The 13,575-nt window shown below is 43.3% G+C and overlaps 1 protein-coding gene across 1 annotated transcript in view; it reads right to left on the reverse strand.

The window, feature by feature from the left end:
- Window positions 1–220: 220 nt before the first annotated feature.
- The window catches only part of LOC126214988 (acetylcholinesterase-like), a 762,016-nt gene continuing 748,661 nt past the window's right edge, over window positions 221–13,575 (reverse strand). Inside the window, exons 9-10 of the mRNA XM_049941619.1 lie at window positions 4,982–5,130; window positions 221–900 (exon numbers count right to left, since the gene is read on the reverse strand). Coding sequence (XP_049797576.1) covers window positions 767–900; window positions 4,982–5,130 — 283 coding nt within the window. The 3' untranslated portion in view covers window positions 221–766. The remainder of the gene's footprint in view (window positions 901–4,981; window positions 5,131–13,575) is intronic.

Raw genomic sequence — 13,575 nt, forward strand, 5'->3', positions numbered from 1 at the left:
CTTAATTTCAGCTGATTGTTTAAACAGTAAATAATGTATTGATATGTCATTTATCATACTCTTGTAATGGTGATACAGTTTTTCTGTAGAAATTCTTATAAAGACTATGTGCAATAATTATTTTTATATATGGGATGTAACACATTACTAAATCCTACAAAGTAGTTTGTTATAGTCCACAAGTTGCTTACAAATTTCGTTGTAAAAACTAATAGTTTGAACAGTGACCTATAGTTCGTCTGTGGACTACGTAATAATTCGTGTTGTTATTCCTTGCTTAACCCATCCATGTATAATGTAAACATAGCTACCTCCTTAGAAAAGGAGTACAATAGTATCATGCCCATTACATGAAAATGGGTATCTCCAGTGCGAATCGAAAGTGGACAACCCGATGAGAAAGCTCCACTGCGATAGATTTGAGATTTTTTTGGCATTTTTGTTTTTGAATCGCCTCCTCTAGTGGTACGTACAAGACCTGACTGACCACTGCAGTCAAAGTGATCGGTGTTCATTGAACTGCAGCTTACACAGCAAACTCAACTCCTGCTAAGCTACTAGTCTGAAGAGAAGCTCTTTGATCTATGTTACTCCAAATATTCACCCTACCTTTGACATTGCGACATACGTTAAACGTACCCGCTCCTCCACAACACTTCCTTCACCTCCTTTATATACGGTAAATAGTCGTCGTTATTCTAATCTTTTCTAATTTCGCAGGGTGCTTGACAACACCGGCGCCCAAGGCGGTCGACGGCGGCCATGTTTAGACCGTGCCAGGGAGCCCTGCAGCTCCGAGGGACAGAGGTGTCAGTAGTACCAGAAGTGGCCACAGCGGGACGCTGGCGCTGGCGTCTCCAGAGACGTTAGTCAGTGTCCCACTGCACCCTCGCTGCAGATCTGAAAAAAAGAAAAGCGGCCAGTTAGTGTTTGGCGGAGAAAGGTAAACATGCTTGAAAGTCAGCTGGACATCATACGAAACCACCCAAAACTGTCCTGCAGAGCCCCAGAGTTTCCCGGACTTCACTGTGGGGTTCCACGAAATCTACGTGCCATTTTTCGTAACATTCAAGAAAGTAACTTAAATAAAGTAAATACTATGACATGGATTGGCATTTTCCGAGTATGGATTGACGCCAGCTGTTTAGAACACAGGAAAAATCATCACTGGGAATCGGGCCTGTATTTCCCACTTACCCAGACTCTGTGACATATGGAAGTTTGGATCGGTCCTGGAGGCTTGTTCATATAGCCTAAGTGGTTAAGGTAACTACAAAGGTGTGAAAATTATTAGACTCAAAACGAAAAGTTTGGTATTTTCTAGTTTCTCTCACTCTGGAATTATTCAGCCATGTGATATTGGCAGTTTCACTCGATTGCATATATATGACAACATTTACCTTTGCTATTGGCAGTACTGTGCCAACAACAATGTTCACAGCACTCTCTAAGCAATTAACTGTTACTGTTGAAGCAGAGATTGCATGGTTGCCGTTGTTTTGTAGACTGTTTAATTTAGCTGAGATTTACTTAAGGTGCGTCTTATATTTAATGCACCATAAAACAACAATTTATGAGGATCTCTACTTGCATTTTACCCATTAAATAGAAATATTTTCGTTATTATCAATAATTCTTTTGTTCCTCAGATATCTATTGATGTGGGTCGAAAGAATGATCTGTCGCCAAGAAAAGTTGAGACAGTAAAACTGTTACTCGAAAAACAAATACGGTATTCACAGCGGGAAATAACAAACAGGTTATAAATTTCACAAAAATCTCTAAGTCGCATTTGCTAGGCTGCGAAAGATGGCCTTAATTTCAGTCCTGCACGTCGAGGGAAATGTGGACACAAGAGAAAACTATGCTCTAGAAGTAAACGCAAACTGGTCCAGATGGCGAAAAACAACAGCGGAGCTACCAGTCAAGGTTTCAAGAAGGCTCTGGAGAACTTCGGAGTCGGTGTTTGTACCTCCACAGCCCGCAAAACTTACCCCTGAAATGAGTTTGGGTTTGTTTTGGGGAAGGAGACCAGACAGCTAGGTCATCGGTCTCATCGGATTAGGGAAGGAAGTCGGCCGTGCCCTTTCAGAGGAACCATCCCGGCATTTGCCTGGAGTGATTTAGGGAAATCACGGAAAACCTAAATCAGGATGGCCGGACGTGGGATTGAACCGTCGTCCTCCCGAATGCGAGTCCAGTGTCTAACCACTGCGCCACCTCGCTCGGTCCTGAAATGAGTGCAAAGACACTTAGATGGGCTCATAAGACTAGAAATCAGTTTGGAGAGAATTGCAGCAAGGTAAATAAACTTTATTTAAACCAAATGAGAATCCGTATGTGAATATTTCTTTTGAAGGGTCACTATTTGTTTTCAGCAAAATATAAAAAAAGACATTGAAAAATTGACTTATTTTCTTCTGTTCATATGAGCATGTAAAATGTGACATCATGGATTTTTTTGTGATTAAACTAACGAGTCTATATTCCCCAAACGTCAAGAAAGTAGCCAGTATGTCCGAAGAACGGTTGAAGAACAGTTTTCTGAGTTTTGCATAACGCAACCGTAAAACATCCCACGTCTGTTATGGTATGGAGTGTTATGCCAGCAAAGGGTACTGGCCATCATTTCATTGTGGAAGGCATTATGAATCAAATTCAGCATAGAAAACTCCTGGAAAAGAGGCTTTTATCTCAGGTGAAGGAATGGTTTCCCGGCGGTGACTTTGTGTTTATGCACTATGGTGCACCTTGCCGTAAAACTAAGTCAGTTTCCCAGTTCTGAGACAAAAACAATGTAGGAACCTTACCATGGCCTGGAATAGTCCAGACATGAACCCTATAGAAAATTTGTGGGCAATTATTAAGTGGAAGTTGAGGTAGATCGACATTACAACGAGGTTGCAATTGATAAAGAAACTGCTCCAAATATGGAATCATGATAAAGTTGTCAAAAATTCATGCTCAAGACTCATAGAAACAATTCCGTGTGGAGCTGCTCATTAAGAATAAAGGCATCCACACAAAGTACTAAGTATTCTCATTTTGTGAATAAATGTTTTTAAACTATAAAATGTGTAATTTTCACACCTCTGTAGTCGCGATAGGCGGGAAATCCGGGTTCAACTCCCGATCTGGCGCAAATTTTCATACATCGCAAACAGCTGCTGATTCGCAAAATGTGAATCCATTTCGTAATATTTACCACAGCAGTAATCGTCAGAACACTGCCTGTTCCAACAGAGATGCATTCATGTAATATGAAGATACAGACACTGTAAAGAAACAGACATTTTGACCATCAATAAAAATTAATAGATCTAAGAAAACCTAATGTGAATTATGTTTAAACAGTATTCTCTAAATGTACATTAGCTTAAACATCGAGATGAATATGGATTAGAAACACATTGCCGGCCGAAGTGGCCGTGCGGTTAAAGGCGCTGCAGTCTGGAACCGCAAGACCGCTACGGTCGCAGGTTCGAATCCTGCCTCGGGCATGGATGTTTGTGATGTCCTTAGGTTCGTTAGGTTTAACTAGTTCTAAGTTCTAGGGGACTAATGACCTCAGCAGTTGAGTCCCATAGTGCTCAGAGCCATTTAAACCATTTTTAGAAACACATTTACTGTTAATGTACGACCTTCAACAATATCAGCAGAAAAATAAGGAACTTTTATTGAACTGACGTCTGAGTAATCATAAGAAGAAAATTTAAATTAATGCCGTTAGCGAAATTCTGCTGCAGTTTAAAAGATGAAGATCGACAATAAATTGTCGCAAAGGCTGTGTTGGTATTTTTTACCATTTCCAATCACACAAACGGTGCCTTCTGCAAATGCACCTTATGCAAAAAAAAGGTAAAGTTGCAGAATTCCTCACAAAAGAAATAAGAAAAGCTGTAAAGAAATGTGCAATACCACAGCAGTGAGTCATGAATAATCTTAGTAGTGAAGAAATAGAAAAACATCTAGCTATAATCTTTAGTGTTCGTATACAAAAGGGTGCCATTCCCGTTCCTGGAACAATAATGATAGCTCTTAGAGACACAAAGGGAAGTATTCAAGGTGTGAAGACTTACCGCCGCATCGTTTACTCCCTGTTACCTACAAAGTGTTTACTTAAGTCTGGACAAAGAGCTTCAGTGCTATCCTTAGAACAAGCTGGGTTCAAATAGTGGTTATAGTACAATTCAACGTGTACACACGCCCTGTGGAAAGCAACTAGGCGAGTCAGTGAATACGAAATGCCATTATGCATAGCTATTACAGACTACTGCTATGCAGTCACCGATCGTACAATGTTTGTTAACAAGGTATACAAACATATTATGCAACAACTATGACATATTAGAAGGACTCTGTGCTCACACAGAAAACATTCACTGGAAATGTACTATTTCTAAGCAAGCGTACATTCGTGGTAACATGGAAAACATGGAGACTTGTGTGGAAGGAAAGGCGCATAGACTGTCAATAGTCTTCATATGGAGGGTGTCACCAACATTTAAAGTTAAAGCAAAGCAGGATCCTGAGTTGAATATGAAGGCACTCATAGAAGTGTCGAAACCTGGTGAAAAGACAAATTTTGTGACCTTGGGTGGTAACTGCTTTAACTTTAATTTATAAACGAGTCTCTCCTGCGACAGTGACAGCTATGACGCTATCAGTGACGTGGTGTGAGAAATTTTTTTTACAGAAAGCAGTTCGACACGTGGGTACATTGCAGTGACACGCAGCAAACAGCCACCGGTTCGCTGATAATCTAACGCGGGACACACTCTTCCCTGTGGCTGATTGAGAGGAAGGTACTGAGTGGAGAGTGTGTTTGTTTTCCGTATCAAAGTATTTGACAAGTGACGTCACCATTTTGTAGCCCCGACTGGAAGCAACAGGTGCCCCGCCCCGTGTGTCGGTCTGGGGTAGTGTGAGGCTGGCAGCGCCCACAGCCAGCGGGTGTACGGCACGCGGGTTTCCCACTCACCTGGGTGGTTGCGTATCTTGGGCAGGAACTCGTTCCAGAAGGCGCACGCGTTGGACCTGGGCCCGCGGCCCGTGCCCTTCGTGTCCGCGTTGAAGACGTAGTAGGTCGGGCTGTCCGACGAGTACGTGGGCCAGTCGTCACCCGGCCTCCTGTCAACACACAGACGGAAATTTGGAAATTGGGGAATTTGCGGTAAACTGCCGATGTCACCGGTCCCTAGGCTTATACACTACTTAATCTGACGTAAACTAACTTACGATAAGCACAACACACCCACCCATGCCCGAGGCAGGACTCGAACCTTCGACGGGGGCATCCGCGCGAACCGTGGCAAGGCGCCTGAGACCGCGCGGCTACCCCGCGCGGCCAACACAGAGGGCAGGCAAATCAGTACCCACTGCGGCTTAGCAAGGACCGACAGCGTGTAGTATACAGCTTCGTGTGCATCTTACAGTTTGTTGACGACCCGTTTCGGATGACGAGCATTCATTTGTGAAGTTTCATACCGTTCCGAAGCTGTCACTTTGTCACATAAATTCTAGAAAGAACTGACAGTGACATGAAACTTCAATGCGCGATGACAATGGTTATGTCTAGAGAACGGATTGTATGCATGATAAAAACTTTAAATATGCATGCATAATGCTTCAAAACGCATGAAAAGTATCGAAATGTGCAAGATAAGATCAAACAATAAAAAAAAACATAGTAGCTGTTATTGTTGTTGTAGTCTTCAATCCAGGGACTGGTCTGATGCAGCTCTCCACGCTACTCAATCGTGCGTAAGCTTCTTCATCTCCCAGTACCTACTGCAGCCTACATCCTTCTGAATCAGCTTAGTGTATTCATCTCTTGGTCTCCCTCTACGATCTTTACCCTCCACGCTTCCCTCCAGTACTAAATTGGTGATTCCTTGACGCCTCAGAACGTGTCCTACCAACTGGTCCCTTCTTCTAGTCATCTTGTGCCACAAATTCCTCCTCTCCCAATTCTATTCAGTACCTCCTCATTAGTTGCATCATCTACCCATCAAATCTTCAGCATTCTTCTGTAACACTGCATTTCGAAAGCTTCTATTCTCTTCTTATCTAAACCAGTTATCGTCCATGTTTCACTTGCATACATGGCTACACTCCATACCAATACATTCAGAAAAGACATTCAGACACTTAAATCTATACTCGATGCTAACAAATTTCTCTTCTTCAGAAATGCTTTCCTTGCCATTGCCAGTCTACATTTTATATATTTTATATCCTCTCTACTTCAAAAATGGTTCAAATAGCTCTGAGCACTATGGGACTGAACTTCTGAGGTCATCAGTCCCCTAGAACTTAGAACTACTTAAACCTAACTAACCTAAGGACATCACTCATATCCATGACCGAGGCAGGATTCGAACCTGCGACCGTAGCGGTCGCGCGATTCCAGACTGTAGCGCCTAGAACCACACGGCCACCCCGGCCGGCCCTCTCTACTTCTTCCAACTTGAGTTATTTTGCTCCCAAATACCAAAACTCATCTACTACTGTCAGTATCCCGTTTCCTAATCTAATTCCCTCACCATGACGTAATTTAATTCGACTACGTTCCATTATCCTCTTTTTCTTTTTGTTGATGTTCATGTTATATCCTTCTTGCAAGACACTGTGCATTCAGCTCAACTGCTCTTTCAGGTCCTTTGCAGTCTCTGACAGAATTGCAATGTCATCGGCGAACGTCAAAGTTTTTATTTCTTCTCCATGAATTTTATTTCCTACTCTAAATTTTTCTTTTGTTTCCTTTACTGCTTGCTCATTATACAGATTGAATAACATCGGGGATAGGCTACAACCCTGTCTCACTCCATTCCCAACCACTGCTTCCCTTTGATGTCCCTCGACTCTTATAACTGCCATCTGGTTTCTGTACAAATTGTAAATAGCCTTTCGCTCCCTGTATTTGACCCCTGCCACCTTCAGAATTTGAAAGAGAGTATTCGAGTCAACATTGTCAAAAACTTTCTCTAAATCTGCAAATGCTAGAAACGTAGGTTCGCCTTTCCTTAATCTAGCTTCTAAGATAAGTCGTAAGGTCAGTATTGCCTCACGTGTTCCAACATTTCTACGGAATCCAAACTGATCTTCCCCGAGGTTGGCTTCTACCAGTTTTTTCATTCGTCTGTAAACAATTCGTGTAAGTATTTTGCAGCTGAGATTTACTAAACTGATAATTCGGTAATTTTCACACCTGTCAACGCCGGCTTTCTTTGCGATTGGAATTATTATATTCTTCTTGAATTGATGGTTAATCAGAACCGAACGTACGCAAACATTGCACTACTCACATCCTGCGATGTGTTGGCCGTGATTCTAGTATGGTCGTGGAGGGGCTCTACCGTTTTTTAAAAACACAGACCTCAAGCAGAGTTACTAAACACGGTTTTCCGAAACTCGTTCAACAAAGAGCACGAAATAAACACTCCAGAACTCGAATCTGGAACAACTGCCGACATGAGTAACTTACAAGTAGGTGTAGTGAAGCAGTTCAAATCACTTAACAAAGGTAAGGCTTCCAGTCCAGACTGTATACAAGCAAGTTCTTTTCAGAGTATGCTGATATAACAGCTCCATATCTAACAATCAAAGAGCTGTACCTAAATACTGGAGAGCCGCACAAGTTACACCAATGTCCAAGAGAGGAAACAAGAGAAATCCGCTGAATTACAGACCCATATCGCTAACGTCGATTTGGGTTGGGTTGTTTGGGGGAAGAGACCAAACAGCGAGGTCATCGGTCTCATCGGATTAGGGAAGGATGGGGAAGGAAGTCGGCCGTGCCCTTACAAAGGAACCATCCCAGCATTTGCCTGGAGCCATTTAGGAAAATCACGGAAAACCTAAATCAGGATGGCCGGGCGCGGGACTGAACCGTCGTCCCCCCGAATGCGAGTCCAGTGTGCTAACGACTTCGCCACCTCGCTCGGTAATATGTCGATTTGCAGTAGGGTTTTGAAACATACTCTTTTTTCGAATATTATGAATTATCTCGAAGGACACGACCTATTGACTAACAGTCAGCACATATTCAGGAAAAACCATTGTTATAGAATACAAGTTGCTCTCTATTCTCACGAAGTAATGAGTGCTATCGACAGGGGTTGTCAAATTCATTCCGTATTTGTAGATTTGCAGGGAGTTTTCGACACCATTCCTCACAAGCAACTTCTAATCAAATTGCCTGCCTATGGAGTATCGTCTCAATTGTGCGACTGGATTTGTGAGTAGCTGTCAGGTAGGTCACAGTTGGTAGTTACTGAGAGAAACTAAAACAGAAGTAATATCTGGCGTTCCCCAAGGAAGTGCTATAGGCCCTCTGCTGTTCCTGACCGTTAACGACATTGGAGACAATCTAAGTGACCCTCTTAGATTGTTTTCACATGTTGGAGCCATTTACCGTCTTGTAAAGTCATCAGATGATCAAAACCAACTGCAAAATGATTTAGGCAATATATTTGTGTGGTGCAAAAGTGTCAGTTAATTCTAGACAGTAAAAAGTGTGAAGTTATCCACATGAGTACTAAAAGATATCCGCTAAATTTCGGTTACACGATAAATAACACAAATCCAAACGATAAATAACACAAATCCAAAGGCTGTAAACGCCACTACATACTTAGGGATTACAATTACGAATAAGATAAATTGGAGTGATCACATAGATAATATAAAGCAAATCAAAGTCTGTGAATTGTTGTTAGATTACTTAAAACGCAACATCTCCAATAGACTCCTTACAGCACTGTTGTCCACCCACTTCCGGAGTTTTGCTGTGCGGTGTGGGACCGGCATCAGATGGGACTGACGGACGACATCGAAAAAGTTCAAAGAAGGGCAGTTCGTTTTTTATCGTGATACGGGGAGAGAGTGCAACGGGCATGATGCGTGAATTAGGGTGGCAGTCATTAAAGCATAGGCGTTTTTAGTATGCGGCAAAATCTTCTCGTGAAATTTCAATCACCAAGTTTCTCCTACGAACGTCAATACACCTGTTTTAGAAGTATAAATTCGGAATTTGGTTGCAATAATCACACGTCTGTTGTTTGAAACTGGTAAATATTTTATTAAAAATAATCTCCACTGCTATTTATACATTTCTCCCATCTGTCCGGCAGGCTATGAATACCATGCCAAAAAAACAGTTCTTCTTTTGACGCGAACCAGTCAGCGAGCTATTTTTGGTATATTTTCATACGAATTGAAGCGTTGTTCAGCGAGAGCGTGTCCCAGTGATGCAAACAGATGATAATCGGAAGGAGCCAAGGTCTGGAGAATAAGCCGCATGCCCTGGTATTTCCCGACTGAACGCCTCCATCGTTTCCCTGACCCATTTCGCTGTGCGTGATGGGGGAAGTCATCATGGAGCTATATGACTTTGTGTTGCCTTTTTCCATATTCCTTCGCTTTTCACGTAATGCTCGATTTAAATCGATCACTTGCTGTTGGTAGCGATCAGTGTTAACGGTTTCACCAGGTTTTAGGAGCCCATAACAGTTGACACGCTTCTGATCCCACCGAACACAGAGCACTGTCTTCTTCCCAAAGCGGTTTGGTCTTGCAATGGATGTCGACAGTTTGCCTGGATTCACCCATGATTTTCGACGCTTACGATTCTCAAAATATATACATTTTTTATCATCTGTCACTATTCGATGTAGAGATCTGGCGAGCAACATTTTACAAGCGGTCTTTCGATTTGCTTGCTGTCTTTCATTCAGTTCGTGGTCTAAGTCGCCTCCCTCGGGCATGTGTGTGTATGTAGTCTTTAGCACAAGTTAGTTTAAGTTAGATTAAGTAGTTCGTAAGCGTAGGGACGATGACCTCAGAATTTGATCCCATAAGACCTTACCACAAATTTGCACTTTTCTCATTCAGTTCATGCCGAATCTATTTTCCCCTCTTTCTGCATGTTTCCCATAACTTTCAGCCGAAGAGAAACGATTTTCTACGACACATTCAAGTTCAAATGGCTCTGAGCACTATGGGACTCAACTGCTGAGGTCATTAGTCCCCTAGAACTTAGAACTAGTTAAACCTAACTAACCTAAGGACATCACAAACATCCATGCCCGAGGCAGGATTCGAACCTGCGACCGTAGCGGTCTTGCGGTTCCAGACTGCAGCGCCTTTAACCGCACGGCCACTTCGGCCGGCACACATTCAAGTGTTCTGCGAGTTCTTTTTTAATTTGAGTATCATCTTCTTCCAATATAGCTTACAATTCGTTGTCTTCTAACTTCTTCATTAGTTTCCCGCGCTTGTCGTTTCTCACGTCAAAATCATCACTTCTGAATTTTTTGAACCACTAGAAACACTGTGTTTTGACAGGAGTTCAAATGGCTCTGAGCACTGTGGGACTTAACTTCTCGGGTCATCAGTCCCCTAGAACTTAGAACTACTTAAACCTAACTAACCTAAGGACATCACACACATCCATGCCCGAGGCAGGATTCGAAGCTGCGACCGTAGCGGTCGCGCGGTTCCAGACTGTAGCGCCTAGAACCGCTCGGCCATTCCGGCCGGCTTTGACAAGAGTATGTTCGAAAGGTTCGACAAGTATCCGATGCGATTCTGCATCAGTTTTCTTCAAATGAAAACAGAAAACCTAAGCTGTGCGCAAATCTTAGTTCGTATACACAAAACTCGACAAGGTTCAAAATGGTTCAAATGGCTCTGAGCACTATGGGACTTAACAGCTATGGTTATCAGTCCCCTAGAACTTAAACTCGACATGTTCACGCGTTTTAAACAGATACCGATGTATGGAACTTGGGTTACGGTGTGTTGACATTCGTCGCCAGCCGCAACAGGAAGCACTTGGCGCTGCAGACGCCGTCTCACGAGCTCTACACTGACGGCTAGCACCGTCTACAGGGAAATTCCGGTTCCAAACTTCTACACCTGGTATTCTGTTGGCTCCCACATTCGTAGCGAGAGATGATCATCATGGTAAAACAACAGAAATCAGAGTTAGCACAGGAAGATTGGAAGATTTAAGTGCTCGTTTCTCTCGCCCGCTGTTAGAGTGTGGAACTGGAGAGAAATATCTTGAATGTGATTCGATGAACCCTCTGCCACGAACTTACTTTGAATTGCAGAGTATTCATGTACATGTAGACTATGTTATAGTGGAGAGGACGTGTCGGCCTTCCACCAATCCTTGTAAAGATGCAAAAACACTACTGACCATTAAAATTGCTACACCAAGAAGAAATGCAGATTATGAACGGGTATTCATTTGACAAATATATTATACTAGAACTAACATGTTATTACATTTTCACGCAATTTGGGTGCATAGACCCTGAGAAATCAGTACCCAGAACAACCACCTTTGGCCATAATAACGGCCTTGATACGCCTGGGCATTGAGTCAAACACAGCTTGGATGGCGTGTAGAGGTACAGCTGCCCATGCAGCTTCAACACGATACCACAGTTCATCAAGAGTAGTGACTGGCGTATTGTGACGAGCCAGTTGCTCGGCCACCATTAACCACACGTTTTCAGTTGGTGAGAGATCTGGAGAATGTGCTGGCCAGGGCAGCAGTCGAACATTTTCTGTATCCAGAAAAGCCCGTACAGGACCTCCAACATGCGGTCGTGCATTATCCTGCTGAAATGTAGGGTTTCGCAGGGATCGAATGAAGCGTAGAGCCACGGGTCGTAACACATATGAAATGTAACGTTCACTGTTCAAAGTGCCGTCAATGCGAACAAGAGGTGACCAATGGCACCCCATACCATCACGCCGGGTGATACGCCAGTATGGCGATGACGAATACACGCTTCCAATTTGCGTTCACCGCGATGTCGCCAAACACGGACGCGACCATCACGATGCTGTAAACAGAAACTGGATTCACCCGAAAAATGACGTTTTGCCATTCGTGCACCCAGGTTCGTCGTCGAGTACACCATCGCTGGCGTTCCTATCTGTCATGCAGTGTTAAAGGTAACCGCAGCCACCGTCTCCGAGCTGATAGTCCATGCTGCTGCAAACGTCGTCGAACTGTTCGTGCAGATGGTTGTTGTCTTGCAAACGTCCCCATCTGTTGACTCAGGGATCCCCATCTGTTGACTCAGGGATCGAGACATGGCTGCACGAACCGTTACAGCCGTGCAGATAAGATGGCTGTCATCTCGACTGCTAGTGATACGAGGCCGTTGGGATCCAGCACGGCGTTCCGTATTACCCTCCTGGACCCACCGATTCCATATTCTGCTAACAGTCATTGGATCTCGACCAACGCGAGGAGCAATGTCGCGATACGATAAACCGCAATCGCGATAGGCTACAATCCGACCTTTGCCAAAGTCGGAAACGTGATGGTACCCATTTCTCCTCCTTACACGAGGCATCACAACAACGTTTCACCAGGCAACGTCGGTCAACTGCTGTTTGTGTATGAGAAATCGGTTGGAACTTTCCTCATGTCAGCACGTTGTATGTGTCGCCCCCGGCGCTAACCTTGTGTGAATGCTCTGAAAAGCTAATGATTTCCATATCAGAGCATCTTCTTCCTGTCGGTTAAATTTCGCGTGTGTAGCACATCATCTTCGTGGTGTAGCAATTTTAATGGCCAGTAGTGTATCCATCCCGTACTTGACGGGTCGAATCTACCCTTACGCTTCTTTGCTACAGCGCAGCGGCATGGCTAACGAGGATGCTCCGTAGTTCTGTAATGGAAAGGTTGGCGCCTTGAGATTGCTTGGCGTGAATGGGTGAGTCAGAGCTATCATGCGTGTAGAGCAAGTTGGAGTCGTATGAGAGAAGTGATCGTGGTCACAATAATGATTGTGAAGTTCAGGATTAATTTCATATCGGGGGAGGAGCTACATAATTAAAAGGAGATCTTACAGTAAACAAACCGGCAATGGTAAACTTATATAAGCTCGCGACACACGAGTGAGTGTAATGGTAGTGTGAGCGCGATCAGAACAAGCATGGACGTGACACTGGAATTTAAAGCGAAATAAACTAACTGTGTCGGAATAAAGTGTTCACATGTCGCAGCCTCTTCATTATAATTAGAAATTTTGTAAGGGAGTGAGTTAGATGAAGCAATGTGGGAGAACAGGTAGGACACGCGTCATAGGCTCACTGTCAGAACATTAGTTACCGACGCATTTATCTTAGGAGTAACTTAGCGCTTTTTAACTGGCTACTTATTAAGGTCCGATGCCTAATTTTTAAAGCAGTCAGACTACAGCAGGTAATAATCAAGTTCGTAACACTGAGTCGAGACATAGACCTGTAACAGAAATTTAACGTACTTTCTTATGTCATTTCGAAATGATACGTCTGCTGCAGTTTTTTTCTGAAATTACAAAAATTTCATCAGAAAAATTAGGTTTTCCCGTCTGTGAAAAGCTCTCCCGATGTACATGCTCATGTAGATGAATATCGGGTATTATTGGATAGTCGGGCAATAAGGAATACCGCGAATTCTCATAAATCGAATGGTGCTCCAAAGCAAGACATGCATCATCTATTTTAAAATGTTTCCATGATTCTCTGCAGCGAGTGCAGTTCCTCTCGAGACATCGTGTGAGT

Source organism: Schistocerca nitens, chromosome 12, assembly GCF_023898315.1.
Source record: "Schistocerca nitens isolate TAMUIC-IGC-003100 chromosome 12, iqSchNite1.1, whole genome shotgun sequence".
In the NCBI taxonomy this organism is placed as follows: Eukaryota; Metazoa; Arthropoda; class Insecta; order Orthoptera; family Acrididae; genus Schistocerca; species Schistocerca nitens.